At 40.8% G+C, this 15,674-nt stretch overlaps 1 protein-coding gene across 1 annotated transcript in view; it reads left to right on the top strand.

Annotated features, from left to right (window-relative positions):
• NXN (nucleoredoxin) overlaps positions 1-12,345 on the top strand; it is a 186,433-nt gene extending 174,088 nt beyond the window's left edge. The window contains exon 8 of the mRNA XM_068268609.1: positions 10,695-12,345. Within this exon, the coding sequence (XP_068124710.1) occupies positions 10,695-10,877 (183 nt within the window). The 3' untranslated portion in view covers positions 10,878-12,345. The remainder of the gene's footprint in view (positions 1-10,694) is intronic.
• The last annotated feature ends 3,329 nt before the right edge of the window (positions 12,346-15,674 follow it).

The raw sequence follows: 15,674 nt of genomic DNA, 5'->3' as shown, positions 1-15,674 counted from the left end.
TTTGGTAAGCTAGCCAAAAAGGATATGTAAAGATTTGTGTGAGTAATATGAAAATTCTATCTACAGTGGTGTGAAAAACTATTTGCCCCCTTCCTGATTTTTTATTCTTTTGCATGTTTGTCACACTTAAATGTTTCTGTTCATCAAAAACCATTAACTATTAGTCAAAGATATCATAATTGAAAAAAAAATGCAGTTTTAAATGATGGGTTTTATTATTTAGTGAGAAAAAACCCCTCAAAACCTACATGGCCCTGTGTGAAAAAGAAATTGCCGCCTGAACCTAATAACTGGTTGGGCCACCCTTAGCAGCAATAACTGCAATCAAGCGTTTGCGATAACTTGCAACGAGTCTTTTACAGCGCTCTGGAGGAATTTTGGCCCACTCATCTTTGCAGAATTGTTGTAATTCAGCTTTATTTGAGGGTTTTCTAGCATGAACCGCCTTTTTAAGGTCATGCCACAACATCTCAATAGGATCCAGGTCAGGACTTTGACTAGGCCACTCCAAAGTCTTCATTTTGTTTTTCTTCAGCCATTCAGAGGTGGATTTGCTGGTGTGTTTTGGGTCATTGTCCTGCTGCAGCACCCAAGATCGCTTCAGCTTGAGTTGACGAACAGATGGCCGGACATTCTCCTTCAGGATTTTTTGGTAGACAGTAGAATTCATGGTTCCATCTATCACAGCAAGCCTTCCAGGTCCTGAAGCAGCAAAACCACCCCAGACCATCACACTTACCACCACCATATTTTACTGTTGGTATGATGTTCTTTTGCTGAAATGCTGTGTTACTTCTACGCCAGATGTAACGGGACACGCACCTTCCAAAAAGTTCAACTTTTGTCTCGTCGGTCCACAAGGTATTTTCCCAAAAGTCTTGACAATCATTGAGATGTTTTTTTAGCAAAATTGAGACGAGCCTTAAGGTCCGTACACACGCCGGACTGGAGGCAACGATGGGTCCGTCGTCACCTCCCGCTGGGTGGGCGTTCCAACGACAGTCTGGCGTGTGTACGCACTGTCGGCGGACTGATACGGCTGTCTGTGAGCGAGCCGCCGGGCGGATCGCTCAGAAACAGCCGTATCAGTCTGCAGACAGACTGTACACACGCCGGACTGTCGCTGGAACGCCCACCCAGCGGGAGGTGACGACGGACCCGTCGTTGCCTCCAGTCCGGCGTGTGTACGGACCTTTAATGATCTTTTTTGCTTAAAAGTGGTTTGCGCCTTGGATATCTTCCATGCAGGCCGTTTTTGCCCAGTCTCTTTCTTATGGTGGAGTCGTGAACACTGACCTTAATTGAGGCAAGTGAGGCTTGCAGTTCTTGAGATGTTGTCCTGGGGTCTTTTGTGGCCTCTCGGATGAGTTTTCTCTGCGCTCTTGGGGTAATTTTGGTCGGCCGGCCACTCACTCCTGGGAAGGTTCATCACTGTTCCATGTTTTTGCCATTTGTGGATAATGGCTCTGACTGTGGTTCGCTGGAGTCCCAAAGCTTTAGAAATGGCTTTATAACCTTTACCAGACTGATAGATCTCAATTACTTTTGTTCTCATTTGTTCCTGAATTTCTTTGGATCTTGGCATTGATGTCTAGCTTTTGAGGTGCTTTTGGTCTACTTCTCTGTGTCAGATAGCTCCTATTTAAGTGATTTCTTGATTGAAACAGGTGTGGCAGTAATCAGGCCTGGGGGTGACTACAGAAATTGAACTCAGGTGTGATAAACCACAGTTAAGTTATTTTTTAACAAGGGGGGCAATAACTTTTTCACACAGGGCCATGTAGATTTGGAGTTTTTTTCTCACTAATAAAAACCATCATTTAAAACTGCATTTTGTGTTCAAGTAGGATATCTTTGACTAATAGTTAACGGTTTTTGATGAGCAAAAACATTTAAGTGTGACAAACATGCAAAAGAATAAGAAATCAGGAAGGGGCAAATAGTTTTTCACACCACTGTACAGTGGAGGAAATAATTATTTGACCCCTCACTGATTTTGTAAGTTTGTCCAATGACAAAGAAATGAAAAGTCTCAGAACAGTATAATTTCAATGGTAGGTTTATTTTAACAGTGGCAGATAGCACATCAAAAGGAAAAAATAACCTTAAATAAAAGATAGCAACTGATTTGCATTTCATTGAGTGAAATAAGTTTTTGAACCCCTACCAACCATTAAGAGTTCTGGCTCCCACAGAGTGGTTAGACACTTCTACTCAATTAGTCACCCTCATTAAGGACACCTGTCTTAACTAGTCACCTGTATAAATGCAGATCAGTTGCTATCTTTTATTTAAGGTTATTTTTTCGATTTTCCTTTTGATGTGCTATCTGCCACTGTTAAAATAAACCTACCATTGAAATGATACTGTTCTGAGACTTTTCATTTCTTTGTCATTGGACAAACTTACAAAATCAGTGAGGGGTCAAATAATTATTTCCTCCACTGTATATATATATAAATTATTTTGACTTTATTTAGAACTGTTCTGTCTGTTCAGTGACTAGATATGCCAGACAACTGCTGTATGAGGTAGATAAACCGAAAGCGGTAATTGAGTTGAATCTACAGAAAAATGATTGTGTGGAAACAGAATTTTGGGTATGCTGTAAATACACAGTGGACAATTACATAGCTGCCAGTAAGCATATTTTTAATTATCTGACATATTTGGAAGATAATTGCTGGCTGCACATTGAAATGTAAAGATATTATTTTCAAAATGAAATGATAAAATCACTTGAGTAGCACTGTAATATGTTCTATCCATTTATCTGCAAATGCTTAATTTCCTGTAAATTCCTCCTCGACCACTGCTGGACGAGACCGTTTTTCTTTGTGAACCTGAAGTAAACTGAACAAATAAATAAAGTATTTGGAGCATTCCTATAATTTTTAGGAAGCGCTTATCACTATTTGCAGCCTCCAATGTCCAACTCATTCTCACTTTTGGCTACTTCAAATTATTTTATGACTGGGCAGTCAAATAAGTTGCTCAGGAAGAGCCCATGGCTGAATATGTACTGGACGTGCGCAAGTTCCGAACCATGCATGCTGGGTAAACATGAACTCGCTTACTTGTACTGGTCATACATGAGTCCACAAACTACATATGCCTAGTCACAAGTATAGGTCACGGTTTTATGAACGTGCACAGTACAAATGTGAGTTCGTGGCTGCAAGTGGGGGAGGAACTCAAAACGGAGACCGGAGTTTCTGGGAGATTGGCCTTGCCCCTCTGACAATAGGGATATTTTCATGGTACGTTTAAGGATCCTTTGTATTTTATGCATCAGTGTGGGCACTAGCTACACTTCAAATGCATTGGTTTAACTATCAAAATATTAAAGTGAGTTATATGGAGTTATATTTATTTTCTGCACTCTCTAAAAATTTGGGACAGAGCTAAGAGGGTGGGAGTCCTAATGTCTAAACATAGACCAATCTTGGGATACCTTTCCTACTTACCTGGTTTGCTTAACCCAAGGGCTTTTCAAAACTGGAAAGACCATAATCTCACCACAGTCTATGATTTAGTCACAGACTCCACCGTTAAATCATTTCAGCTGTTTGTAGATAACAAAAAAATTACCCAGTTCTGAAAGGTACCTACAAGTTACGCATTTTGTACAAAAGCTGTCCGCAGGATCTGAATCTCTTTTAACCATTTCAGCCCGCGGGGATTTTTCACCTTATGCATCAGAGCAATTTTCACCTTCCATTCATTCGCTAATAACTTTATCACTACTTATCACAATTTATTGATCTATATCTTGTTTTTTCCGCCACTAATTAGGCTTTCTTTGGGTGGTACATTTTGCTAAGAATTATTTTTTTATAAATGCATTTTAACAGGGTTGAGAAAAAAATGGAAAAAAATCATTATTTCTCAGTTTTCGGCCATTATAGCTTTAAAATAATCCACGCTACCATAATTAAAACCTATGTATTTCATTTGCCCATTTATCTCAGTTATGACACCATTTACATTTTGTCCCTATCACAATGTATGGCGCCAATATTTTATTTGGAAATAAAGGTGCATTTTTTCCGTTTTGCGTCCATCACTATTTACAAGCTTATAATTTAAAAAATGTTCGTAGTATACCCCCTTCAAATGCATATTTAAAAAGTTCAGACCCTTAGTTAACTATTTGTCTTGTAATTTTTTTTTCCCATTAAAAATTTTATTTGGGTAATATTTTGGTGTGGGAAATAAACAGTTAATTTTTAATGTTATTATATGTGTAAATTGTAATGTAAAAAATATGTGGATGTAGTTTTACTATTTGGCCACCTTGAGTTTTTTTTTTTCCTCCTTTTGCTTCTCGCTAAGCGGATGCACAAGGGGGATGCGGAAATTTTTACGTGCAGAAAGACTGAAGCCTCTTGTAAGAGCGCTTCGGTTTTTCTGCTGGGGACACGGATCGGTGATCGGGAACCACGTTCCCGTTCACTGATCCCAGGGCTACCGGGGGACACCACGGGGGCGCGCCAGCGATCGCGCCAAAGTGCAGCACCACAGCAGAGCAGCCGCCCGGACTTGAGCTTCACGTCCGGGTGGCAGAAATGGTTAACTCGCACAAGCTTTGAGCAAAGATGTTATCATAACCCATTTTCTTCTGGAATGATCTCTATGATTTACTCTAGCTTGATGGCTTCTCCTAAAAATGATAAACCTTCATACATGCAGAGATGGGAAAAATATCTTAATGTAGAATTTGATCAGGATGAACTTGGCAAAATGTACATAAAACTTCTATATGCTCTAATATTGTTGAAACAAACCTCAAGGTACTATTCAGATGGTATTTAAATCCTAACAGGCTTGTGAAATTTAGTAATAAACATTCTGATTGCTGTTTTCGAGGGTGTTCTCAAGAAGAAACATTTCTGCATGTGTGGTGGAAATGCCCTAAAGTTAGGAAGCTATGGCATAGAGTGTATCAAGTAATATACTCTGTGACAGGGAACTCTTTTCCCAAATCTCCTGAGGTGGCTCTGTTGGGACTTAAGCCTGAAGGGGTAACCACAAAAAAATTCAAATTGATAACGCACATTCTCTCAGCTACTTGGAGAACCCCGATTCTCTCTTATCAAGCTGTTTTACAGCGTCTGGGGCAGGCTATGTTCTATGACAAATTACATGCTACTTTGATTGGTAAAATGTCACAATTCGAAAAAATCTGGGAACCACTATATACCCAATACTACCATGTTCCACCCCCTCCATCTCTAAGTGCACTCTAATTGTTCAGGATTGAGTCTCGGCAGAAGCATACTTCATTATAGTTTGTGTTCCCCCGGGGAGTCTTCCCTCTTCACTTTTCCTCCCTCTTTCTCTTTTCTCACTTTACCTTCTCCTTTTTACCCTATCCCTTCTTGTTTTCTGGTTTATAGTGGTTAATACAATGATCATAGTTCCGGATCTTATTAGTCTATGATGGCGGTATCTATAGTCCAATCTTTGGTACTTATGAATGATTATACTGCTATTATTTGTCGCTACCTCCACTTACAGATGGACTTGAGATGCTATTTACCGGATATGGTTGAGGATCTTTAAAAGCTTAATTTGCGGTCATATATTTCATATCTACATCAGCAATGATTTGCGATACCCATAGGAATGATTAATATTGTGTTCTCATTGTTATGACCATGTTGTATCATTGTGATTACTGTGTTATTAATGTGACTTTGGATCAGTATCCAATTTTTCATACAATACACTGTTACTGTTATGTTTAATTTTTTACTCAAAATCAATAAAAATGTATTGAAAAGAGACATGATGCTCATACATAGAAAATATATACAAATAGAACATCCATGGGGAGTCTTGAAAAATCCATAGGCCATAAATAGGATTCAGATGTAGCCAGGAGTATTGGAAGGCTAACACATACCAAGTCAAAATGTAACATAGATGCTTCCTCTGAAATTCAAGTGCTAATTTTATGGTGTGTTCTAGGGTTTCTCAGCTGCACACAACTCTTTCTTGTCATAAGTGCATGCAGGCAGCACAAAGTACAGCAATCTGGCAGCATTGTTATAGTATTACTGAATCACTTGAAAACTATGTTTATTTACCCCCCAGCAGTATAAATAGTACTAAATGATTACCAGAAGTTTAGAAAACACAAATAAATATCAGATGGAGCTTACAGTTAGGATTCATTATGAGAGGGATACTGGGAAAACATGTTGCTTTGCAGAACTCAGAGCTGGTTTCCTTCATTATAAATTATAACAGAATGCTGTTATTGAGTTTCAGTCAGAAACTTGCATATGCATATATGTGCATTACCTACTGGATCCAACACACAATTTGCATGAAGCTATGCTCTTTTGAAATGCAGCATTTGAATTGGCATGAGGCCCATTACATCCCCCGTTGAGGTGTTGTCTGTATATCTACGTACTTTATCCTGGAATTTCCTGTTCTATGACTCTCACCATGTTCTCAGCTTTCAGAGTACTGTCCTGGCACTGCCCCTTGTCTATGTGCAGAGCACAGTATCTGGTACCCTCTAGTGAAAAGAAAATAGAACTACATCTTCAGTTAGTAAGAAGAATTTTCTTAGTAGATAGATAGGATATACTGTATATTTTCTCAGTGTTATATATATTTGTTGAGAAATGGATTGCAAACTGTTAGGCAGGTCTTGCTGTTACTATCTTTACATTTGTATCTTATCTTACAGATAATTTAATGGTCAAAACAAGGGACTATAGGAAACCATTGGCATTGCTTTGTGACACTTTTTTTTGCAGTTTAAGTCACTAAATGGTTCCAGATGTAGCCCTTTCATCTTGCCATCATGTGCAGGTTATTAAATTGATATCACAAGATAATTCTCTACAGGAAAATGAAAAAAAAATGATACATACCCGGGCTTCCTCCAGCTCCATTCAGGCTCATCGCTCCCTCGCCGTCCTCCCAGGCCACCTGGATCCTCCGCTAGGCGGCCCAGTAATTTGGCCAGTCGGCCAGTGCTTACAAAGGACCCACGGTAGTGATTTATCGCTACCGCGATACTTTACTAGCTCACATGCTACTATGTTAATATATTTACTATGTAGTAAGTATGTTAATTAACAGGCTGTGCTAGTGAAGTATCGCGATACATCACTACCACACGGCTTTTGTAAGCAGCGGCCGCTGCTTAGTTACGCATGCTATGCTGACACTAGTGCGCCTAACGTGCAGGGACTTCAAATTAAACCGCGCTGATGTAATAGCGCAAGTAACAGAAGGTTACTCTCGCTATTTACTTTAGTGAATCAACCCCTATATGTTTTATCTACATAAATAAGGTCACATGGACAGCGGATTTGGTTGTAAAACGTATCTCCTCAACAAATTTGCATATGTTGCAATCGCCATATTTATACATGCCCTTTCTAACTTTGGGGGGGGGGGTTCCTTTTATTTCAACCAAATTTGCTGCTAACAAGCAGGCCATTTTGGTTGGTACACCTCCTGGCTGCCAAGTGTGGGTACTCTACCACACTTTTGGCTATTATCAGGGCTCTCAATTAAAGGTGCCAATGACTTCCAAGCACCTCCTTTATTTCATTAAAATAGGCACTGTAAGCTGTGACTATGTGAGATATGCTTTCCTTCTACATTGTTTGTGCAGGCGTGTGAGTCCTTTTTTTGATGAGCAATTCGCTCCTATCTTTAGCCTATGATATAATGATCCAATTTGGGTACCGCCTTGTCTGCAATCCCACTCTCAAATCCCTAGCCCCAAGGTTTTTTTTATCTCTAAAATGGCCACATAATCCAGGATCACAGCACTGCAGTGCCTCAGCTCTGCTTCTGAGCTCAAAGCACAGAGAGGCGAGGAGGGGTGTTCCTAATACCTGGAGAGCACAGAGCGGCAGGGAAAAGACGTTCCTATTGCCAGAGTGGGCGTTTTGCAGAAGTGCCCCTATCCTACAAAGAGGACTCCCCTTCCCTATTAACCTACTAAGAAACTGCTTGACAGACAGATTCTGAGGAGGGAGTGGGGGAGAGAGAGCACAGGGAAGGGGTGTACTCAGAGGCATGTCATTAAAGAGACCACGAGGTGGGCTCCCCAAAAAAATTAGGCTACCTGATCCGTGGGGCTATAGCGCGGCAGTGGGGGGGGGGGGGGGTTAGAGAGTGGCAGTTGGGGGACACAGAGGCATGTTATGAAGCAGGGACGATGCCTCTATGTCCCATTTAATATGTAAAATCCATCTTGGGCACACTTTAAAGAAAACCTGAAGCAAGATGGATATGGAGGCTGCCATATTTATTTCCTTTTTAACAATACCTGTTGCCTGGCTGTTTTGATGATCATTCTTGCATCAGTAGTGTCTGAATCACACACTGGAAACAAGTATGTAGCAGCTAATCTTGTCATTTTTCTGTCAGAAACTTCTTATCTGCATGCTTGTTTAGAGGATCAGCAGGGCAGCCAGGCAACTGGATCTGTTTAATGCTGGTCATACACGGTGAGTTTCTTCTTATCAATCGAGCCGCTGATGGCTTGATTGATAATTTCCGACAGGTCCGATCACCGCGCCGGATCGATTCTGTGCTTGATCCCCGCGGGCGGACAATGGAGGAAAACGAGCGGCAGATAAGAAGGGCCCGCGGGGACAAGCGGGAATCGATCCGGGCACCAGCGGGGACGCGCCGGAATCTATCGAGCGGCTTGATTTTGGCGCATAATCTATCCGTGTATGCCCAGCATTAAACTAAATATGTCAGACTCATCCCTCTGACTTCAGATTCCTTGTCAGTGCAGTCAGTGTGGCTACTATACAATGCATGTTTTAGTTAACTCTGCCATTGCGATAGCAAGGGTTCCCAAATGGAACCTACTGCTTACTACTTTTGATCTGAAAATCTTCTAAGAACTTCTTTCTGGATGTGGCAGAGGTCAGAAAATGAATTGAAATGTGAAGGTATGGAAGTTTTTTGCGGTTTTATAAGGGACATTACTTTGGACATGATTTCGGTGAATATGTGACTAAAAAGCAGAGCATCACACCTCTATTGTATTGTCTCATCCATGCAAATACATTTTAGGTAACTGAGAAATAGGGTGGATGGCTATATGTAAATATACATCTTAAAGATCTAGTGAGACAAAGTAGGCTTCTGAAGGAGATTTTTTCTACAGAGTAAATGTTTTCTATCTTGAATAACTTTTAATTCTAACCATGTAACTGTTTCAAATTTAATGTTGTTTGAAAATTACCTTAAGGTTTCTGTAACAAAAAACGTGAATAAAATTCCCTGAATTCCACTAATTTGGGAAGAGGCATGAGATTGGAAATGGAGGTCTTTATAGCATTTTCCATCACTGGATGTTTGAGAAGGCTAGTGAAACATTTGCTAGTGAGAGAGTAGAGTAGATAATATCTGATAATATGTAAAATAAGGCTTGCATTGATCCCTTCTAGTTGAGGAAAAAATGTTTCAATTATCCAACAATTCAAAGTTACAGTGTTTCAAGTCCTACCTCATAGAGCCATATTAATCCATGCCATGAGCTGATGAGGACCAACCAGACTAAAACAGTCTATGGCCTAGTGCACACCAGAGCGGTCCTGCTGCGGTTTGCGATCCGCTTGCGGGTGCGGATCCGCTAGGGTAATGTATTTCAATGGGCTGGTGCACACCAGAGCGGGAGGCGTTTTTTTCTGCCTCAATGTTAAGTATAGGAAAAACGCAAACGGCTCTGAAAAACGGCACTTCAGAGCGGTTTGCCAGGTGTTTTTTGTTACAGTAGCTGTTCAGTAACAGCTTTACTGTAACAATACATGAAATCTACTACACCAAAAACGCTTCACAAAACCGCAAAATGCTAGCTGAAACGCTACAGAAAAAGAAGAAAAAGCGTTTCAAAATCTGCTAGCATTTTGCGGATCTGCTAGCGGTTTTTGGTGTGCACCAGGCCTATATGCATGTTGGATTATTGTGGCTCTGTATAATTAACAAGCTGACACATCATTGCAATCCTAGGGCAGCATGGTGGCGTAGTGGTTAGCTCTCTCGCCTTGCAGCGCTGGGTCCCTGGTTCGAATCCCGGCCAGGGCACTATCTGCAAAGAGTTTGTATGTTCTCTCCGTGTCTGCGTGGGTTTCCTCCGGGCACTCCGGTTTCCTCCCACATTCCAAAAACATACAGACAAGTTAATTGGCTCCCCCTGAAAATTGGCCCTAGACTACAGTACTTACACTACATAATATAGACATTTGGCAATGGTAGGGATTAGATTGTGAGCTCCTTTGAGGGACAGTTAGTGACAAGATATATATATATATATATATATATATATATATATATATATATATATACACACTGTACAGCGCTGCGTAATATGTCGGCGCTATATAAATACTAAATAATAATAATAATAATAATCCAGCTGTTTAAAATGTATTTGGGGAAAAAAAACAGAAGGTACTTGCGACAATTCAGTTTGAAGTGAGCAACTGTTTCCCATGATGCATCACTCCAGAATATGCAAATCATCTCTTTACTTGGAATTTTGTGATTGATTTAGATTTAAAGGTGTGAACAATTGTTTTCTTCTGTGTTCTTCATGACAGTCTATTGTGGTATTATTTCCAGTTTGCCAGCAGTTTAAGAAGTCTGTTTTTCTTTGAAGTGCAGATTGAATCCATGGATTGTGTTTGTTGTTTCAGGATGATATGACAGACTCCCTGCGGGACTTCACAAACCTCCCAGAAGCCGCCCCTCTGCTCACCATACTGGACATGTCTGCCAGAGCAAAGTATGTCATGGATGTGGAGGAAATCACGCCAGAGATTGTGGAGAGTTTTGTCAATGATTTCCTAGCAGAGAAACTGAAACCAGAACCCATTTAACAGAACACAGTATTCATATCCCACAGAAAAGAATTATTATTTAAGAAAACACAATGCTTGTTTCCTCTTGCCACATGGATTTTAAGATGTTATCTCATCTGAGAACGCCTTTTCAGGGTGCCTTTTTGTGTCGTCGTTTTATAATCTGATCCTCCAGGACTATAATCTCTATTGCCAAGTGCCTCTTCGGAGAGCAGCACCAAGTACCAGCCACCTTCACTTTCGGCCATGGCTTCAGAACTGAATATGTCACTTCCTCAAAGCAATGTACCCCCCTCTGGTTCCGTTTACATGGGCAGTGCTTTTAAAAGGCTTAGAAAAGTGCATACAGTGCTAATGCATTCAGGTGTTTTCCAGGTGATCGGTTTGTTTAAAACCAGGCATTGTTACACTTTAAAACTCCATAGATGTGCAATGAGTATATATACAGGGAACTGTCCTGAGCAAACTAACCTAATGCTGGGTACACATGTTGCGATTTCCCGCTCGATCCGCAGGATCGATTCGATTATTCTCAACATGTTCTATCAGGTTTCGACAGCCGTCAATTTTGCATACTTAATATGAAAAATCAATGGCTGTATCCATCGAAACCCGATCAAACATGTTGGAAATAATCCAATCGATACCACGGATCGAGCGGGAAATCGCAACATGTGTATCCAGCATAACTCTTGGTGTTCATTTTTTTTTTTTTATTATTTTACAGCAACAAAAAAGCGTTAATCATATTATTAGAAGTTTTCTGTTACATCTCGGCCATGCTTAATGGTTAGGCCATACCTCTTCTTTTATATTTTGTATTCACCTGTGGTTTTAATATGCAGTTTCTTCAGCCTGTTTTTTGTATGTACAAAGAGCTATATGTACATCAAGTAGAACACTTCAGTATTCAGCGCTCCTGTTTGCCAAATTTTGGAATAGTTGTGATACGCACATGATCTATTTGAGCTTGTTTGTAATGCAGAGAATATTATTGTGAAATAATCTATAGCAACCTGTCCAAAATGAGCTTTCATAATTCAAATCACTCTAGCTCCTGAATGCTGATATCTTGTTGTCATGCGTAACAATACTGTATACTGATATTCTTACCACTATGTTAGTAAACCCATCTCTTTAGCTTTGAGCACATCACACATACATCGCTGGCTTGGCATCATCGTACACATAACATTTTCTATTGGCTGTTCACACTTCACCACAATAAGATATGTAAAGGACACCCCTGATTATTTGACAGTAACAGTGTACTTGTGTCTTCTCGCTTACAACTGTGCCAGGTGCTACTCTGTTGTTATTTGACCCCCAGTCTGCAGAGGACTGGGAATAGTAATGCACATAATGTTGGAAGGTTCAGCTAGATCAGCTCATCTTTTCATACACCTTTTGTCTTGTAATATTTAAACTGCCTGAATAGGTTTCCTGTGAAAGAACTTCATGGTGTTTTAAATAAAAATAAAATTGACATTGTGTCTGGAGAATTTTGTTTTTTAATCTTGCCTCAAACAAGGATTAAAAGTGATCGATAAATTAAGGCCGGACTTACGCTACATACACACATGCCATGACTGTGGGATGGATTGGCCGATAACTGTTTCAGCCGACAATCATTCGCACAAAGTCTGTGTACAGTGCTTGCCTGATCAATCCTGCTTGGGCGTTGGCAATCGATAAGGATTCTGCAAATCGAAATCCTTACCGATGCTTAAGCAGGGCCATTGCTATTTTTAAAATGGAGGACGGAGAATTCCATCGATCACAATAAACTAACGGGACGCAATAGTAGAGAAATAGATTTGACAGGTAGACTACAAGGTCGGTAAGTATGACCTGTGCATGTTTATTTTGACTTTTAATTTTCAGTTTAGGTTTGCTTTAGCAAGCCATAACCCACATTGCCATTTGATTATTGAGTACTGTATATGGTTCAGCTGTATGCATTTCAGTACTGACAGTCAAATTCCAGATGCAGCTGTGATAATAAAATGGATTGCATATGCCCCCTGCTGGCTGGATTATTAAACACACATTTCCTAAGCCCCATACACGCTCAACAGCGGTCTTTTATGCAACACAATTGTCAAAAGACTTTTGTTGTGAAACAAGTTGAAATAACTAAAATAGTATTTTGCTATTGTTAAAAAACAGTTGGATTGACTTCTTATCAGCTGTTTGAATAATAGCAAAATACTTTTTTTTAGTTGTTTCAACTTGTTTCACAACAAAAGTCTTTTGACAATTGTGCTGCATAAAAGACCACTGTTGATCTTGTGTATCTTGGGCTTCCATAAGTTCTTCCATAAATGATCCAGGTTGTGTGATACCTGATGATAGATAAGTTACCTAGAATTCCTGAGTAATCTGGGCCCGTGTGTCTCCATCTTTTCCTCAGGAAACACCACCAAGTTATGTTTTCCATATATCCAAAGCACTTTCACAAGTGTTCAGTTTATAGGTGAAGGCTACTTTACACGGGCATAACAGAATTGCATGGCTAACGTGATGCAGTTGTATTGCAATGGAACGTTTACATTGGTGTGTTAGCAGTGCAATGGAATCATGTGATGCATGTAGTGCAGTACCACATATCGTGCCTGGTAACAGTTGCAGTGAAGTACACTTTGTGTCATACACCTTTTTCCCTCTCGCAATTTTTTTTTTTTTTTTTTTTTTTTACAGGGAATGCAACGCTTTAGTTTGAATGTAGCCATTCTCATATTTCTATGAAGAGATGTGAATGTTGCTCCATGCACACTGCAGGCAGTTTTGTCTGTTTCCCCAATGAAAACACATCCAGTGCATTTTGATTATACCATCTCCACGATGAGCAATAGGTTTTTTTTAAATGAACTATAGGTGTGATTTTGGGGTATATTTGCTGCGCAGCACCAATCTTTGTAGTGAATAGGCAAAGGCAGTGGATTAAAAAATAGCCTTGCAGCCGTCAGTTTTTGATGTTCAAAGAATCCTGGAGCGGAAATGAATAAATGCTGATCTATGTACCTGGGGCTTCTGCCAGCCCTTTGCAGTCTCTGTCCCTCATCTCCCTTCTGTGGTCCCCTCTGTAGAGGCTACTAGTGTGGGGCAACACCCATGTGGGCGGGAGCATTCCGTGAGGCGTAGAAGCCGCCAACCTGCCTGGGTAGGCAGCCTCTATGGTGGGGACCGCAGAAGAGTGGCTGCCAGCAGAGCTGTGACGAGGGACACAGAGACTGCAAAGGAAGCCCCAGGTAAATGGATCAACATTTATTAATTTTCACTCATGTACTCTTTCAGCCAAAGGCCTAATTTCCATTAGAGATATGAATTTGCATATAAAAACTCAAATGCAAATTTTCTCCATTTTTTTTTTTTTAACCGACACAGGAAGTCATAATGTGTAAAATGACTGGCTGATGTTTTTTCACGTGAAAATGCACAAAAAGCACTCTTAAAATGCACACAAATTTCCTATCAAATACATAACGTGCAATTTGCGTACCCTGTATGCAGAAACGTGACAGTAATGCTGTGCAGATATTTTCTCCATACAGATTCTGGATACAGCGGAAATAGGCCCCTTGAAATACATTGCTATGCAAATGTATGTGCAGAAAATGCACACAAATGTGCATGTAGTGGAAACGAGGCCTAAGTGGTCTCTGTAGCCTGGGTTGAGAAACCATGCCTTTCACCATTGCTTTATGACAGCCTTGTGTGACATACTTTATCCGAGCATGTGAGTTATTGAGCCTAACTCTTCTGACAATGGAAGACACAAATGCTAGGATGACTCTGCAGAAATATTAAAGGAAACCTGTAATGAAAAAAAGTTCCCCTGGGGGGTACTCACCTCAGGTGGGGGAAGCCTCCGGATCCTATTGAGGCTTCCTCCGTCCTCCTCTGTCCCGCGGCGGCGAAAATCCTCCCGGAACGGTGGGGATGTAAATATTTACTGCTCCAGTGCGGGCTCGGCTCTCCGCTTGGAGATAGGTGGAAGTAGCCGATAGCTGTCGGGCCACTCTACTGCGCAGGCCTCCTGTGCCTGCGCAGTAGAGAGGACCCGTCAGAGATCGGCTATTTTCTCCTATCTCTGCGCGGAGAGCCTCAACAGCGCCCCCGCTGGAGCCAGGGAAGGTAAATATATCAAGCTTTGTCGAGCCCTGAATTGCGGGACACTTCAGGGGAGCTAGCGCTGGATTGCCTGCAGCTACAGCGGAGGGGAACCCTCATTTGGACCTTGAGGCTTCCCCCTACCAAGGTGAGTACCCCCCAAGGGACTTTTTTTTTGTTATAGGTTCTCTTTAATTTAACACTGCTGGGAATTTGAGCAGCTGCGCCCAACTCACCGGTGGTGGAAGAATACGTACGCAGGAACCAGCCATCCTGAAGCACGTTGGCTGCTTAATGTTATATAAAAGTGCCATAGAAGTTTTCTTGTGTCAGGTAATTCATGGTAGGCATCATCCAGTCTCATTACAAGTAGTGTTACATTGCATGTTAAGTGAACATACTTGTAGACTCACTTTTATTAAAGTGGGAATATACTACCAAAACTAAAATTTCAGTAACTACTCTTAGTTACATAAAATAACATTTGAAAGCATTCCCACTGTGTAAAAACCTTTAAATTATATATTATTATTTTCACTACAGAGAGCAGGTGAAGCTTGTTTATAGCTAGTCATCAGCAAATGTAATTATTGCCAGCTAAGGCCCCATTCACACTTACATTTTGGCATGCAAACGGACCGGATCCGGACCTGATCCGGATCGGAACCGTACGGTTCCAATCCGGATCCGATCCGTTTGCAT

This window comes from Hyperolius riggenbachi, chromosome 2 (assembly GCF_040937935.1).
Source record: "Hyperolius riggenbachi isolate aHypRig1 chromosome 2, aHypRig1.pri, whole genome shotgun sequence".
NCBI lineage: Eukaryota > Metazoa > Chordata > Amphibia > Anura > Hyperoliidae > Hyperolius > Hyperolius riggenbachi.
The sequence above is the reverse complement of the archived record's forward strand: the minus strand, read 5'-3'. Positions and strand labels throughout refer to the sequence as shown.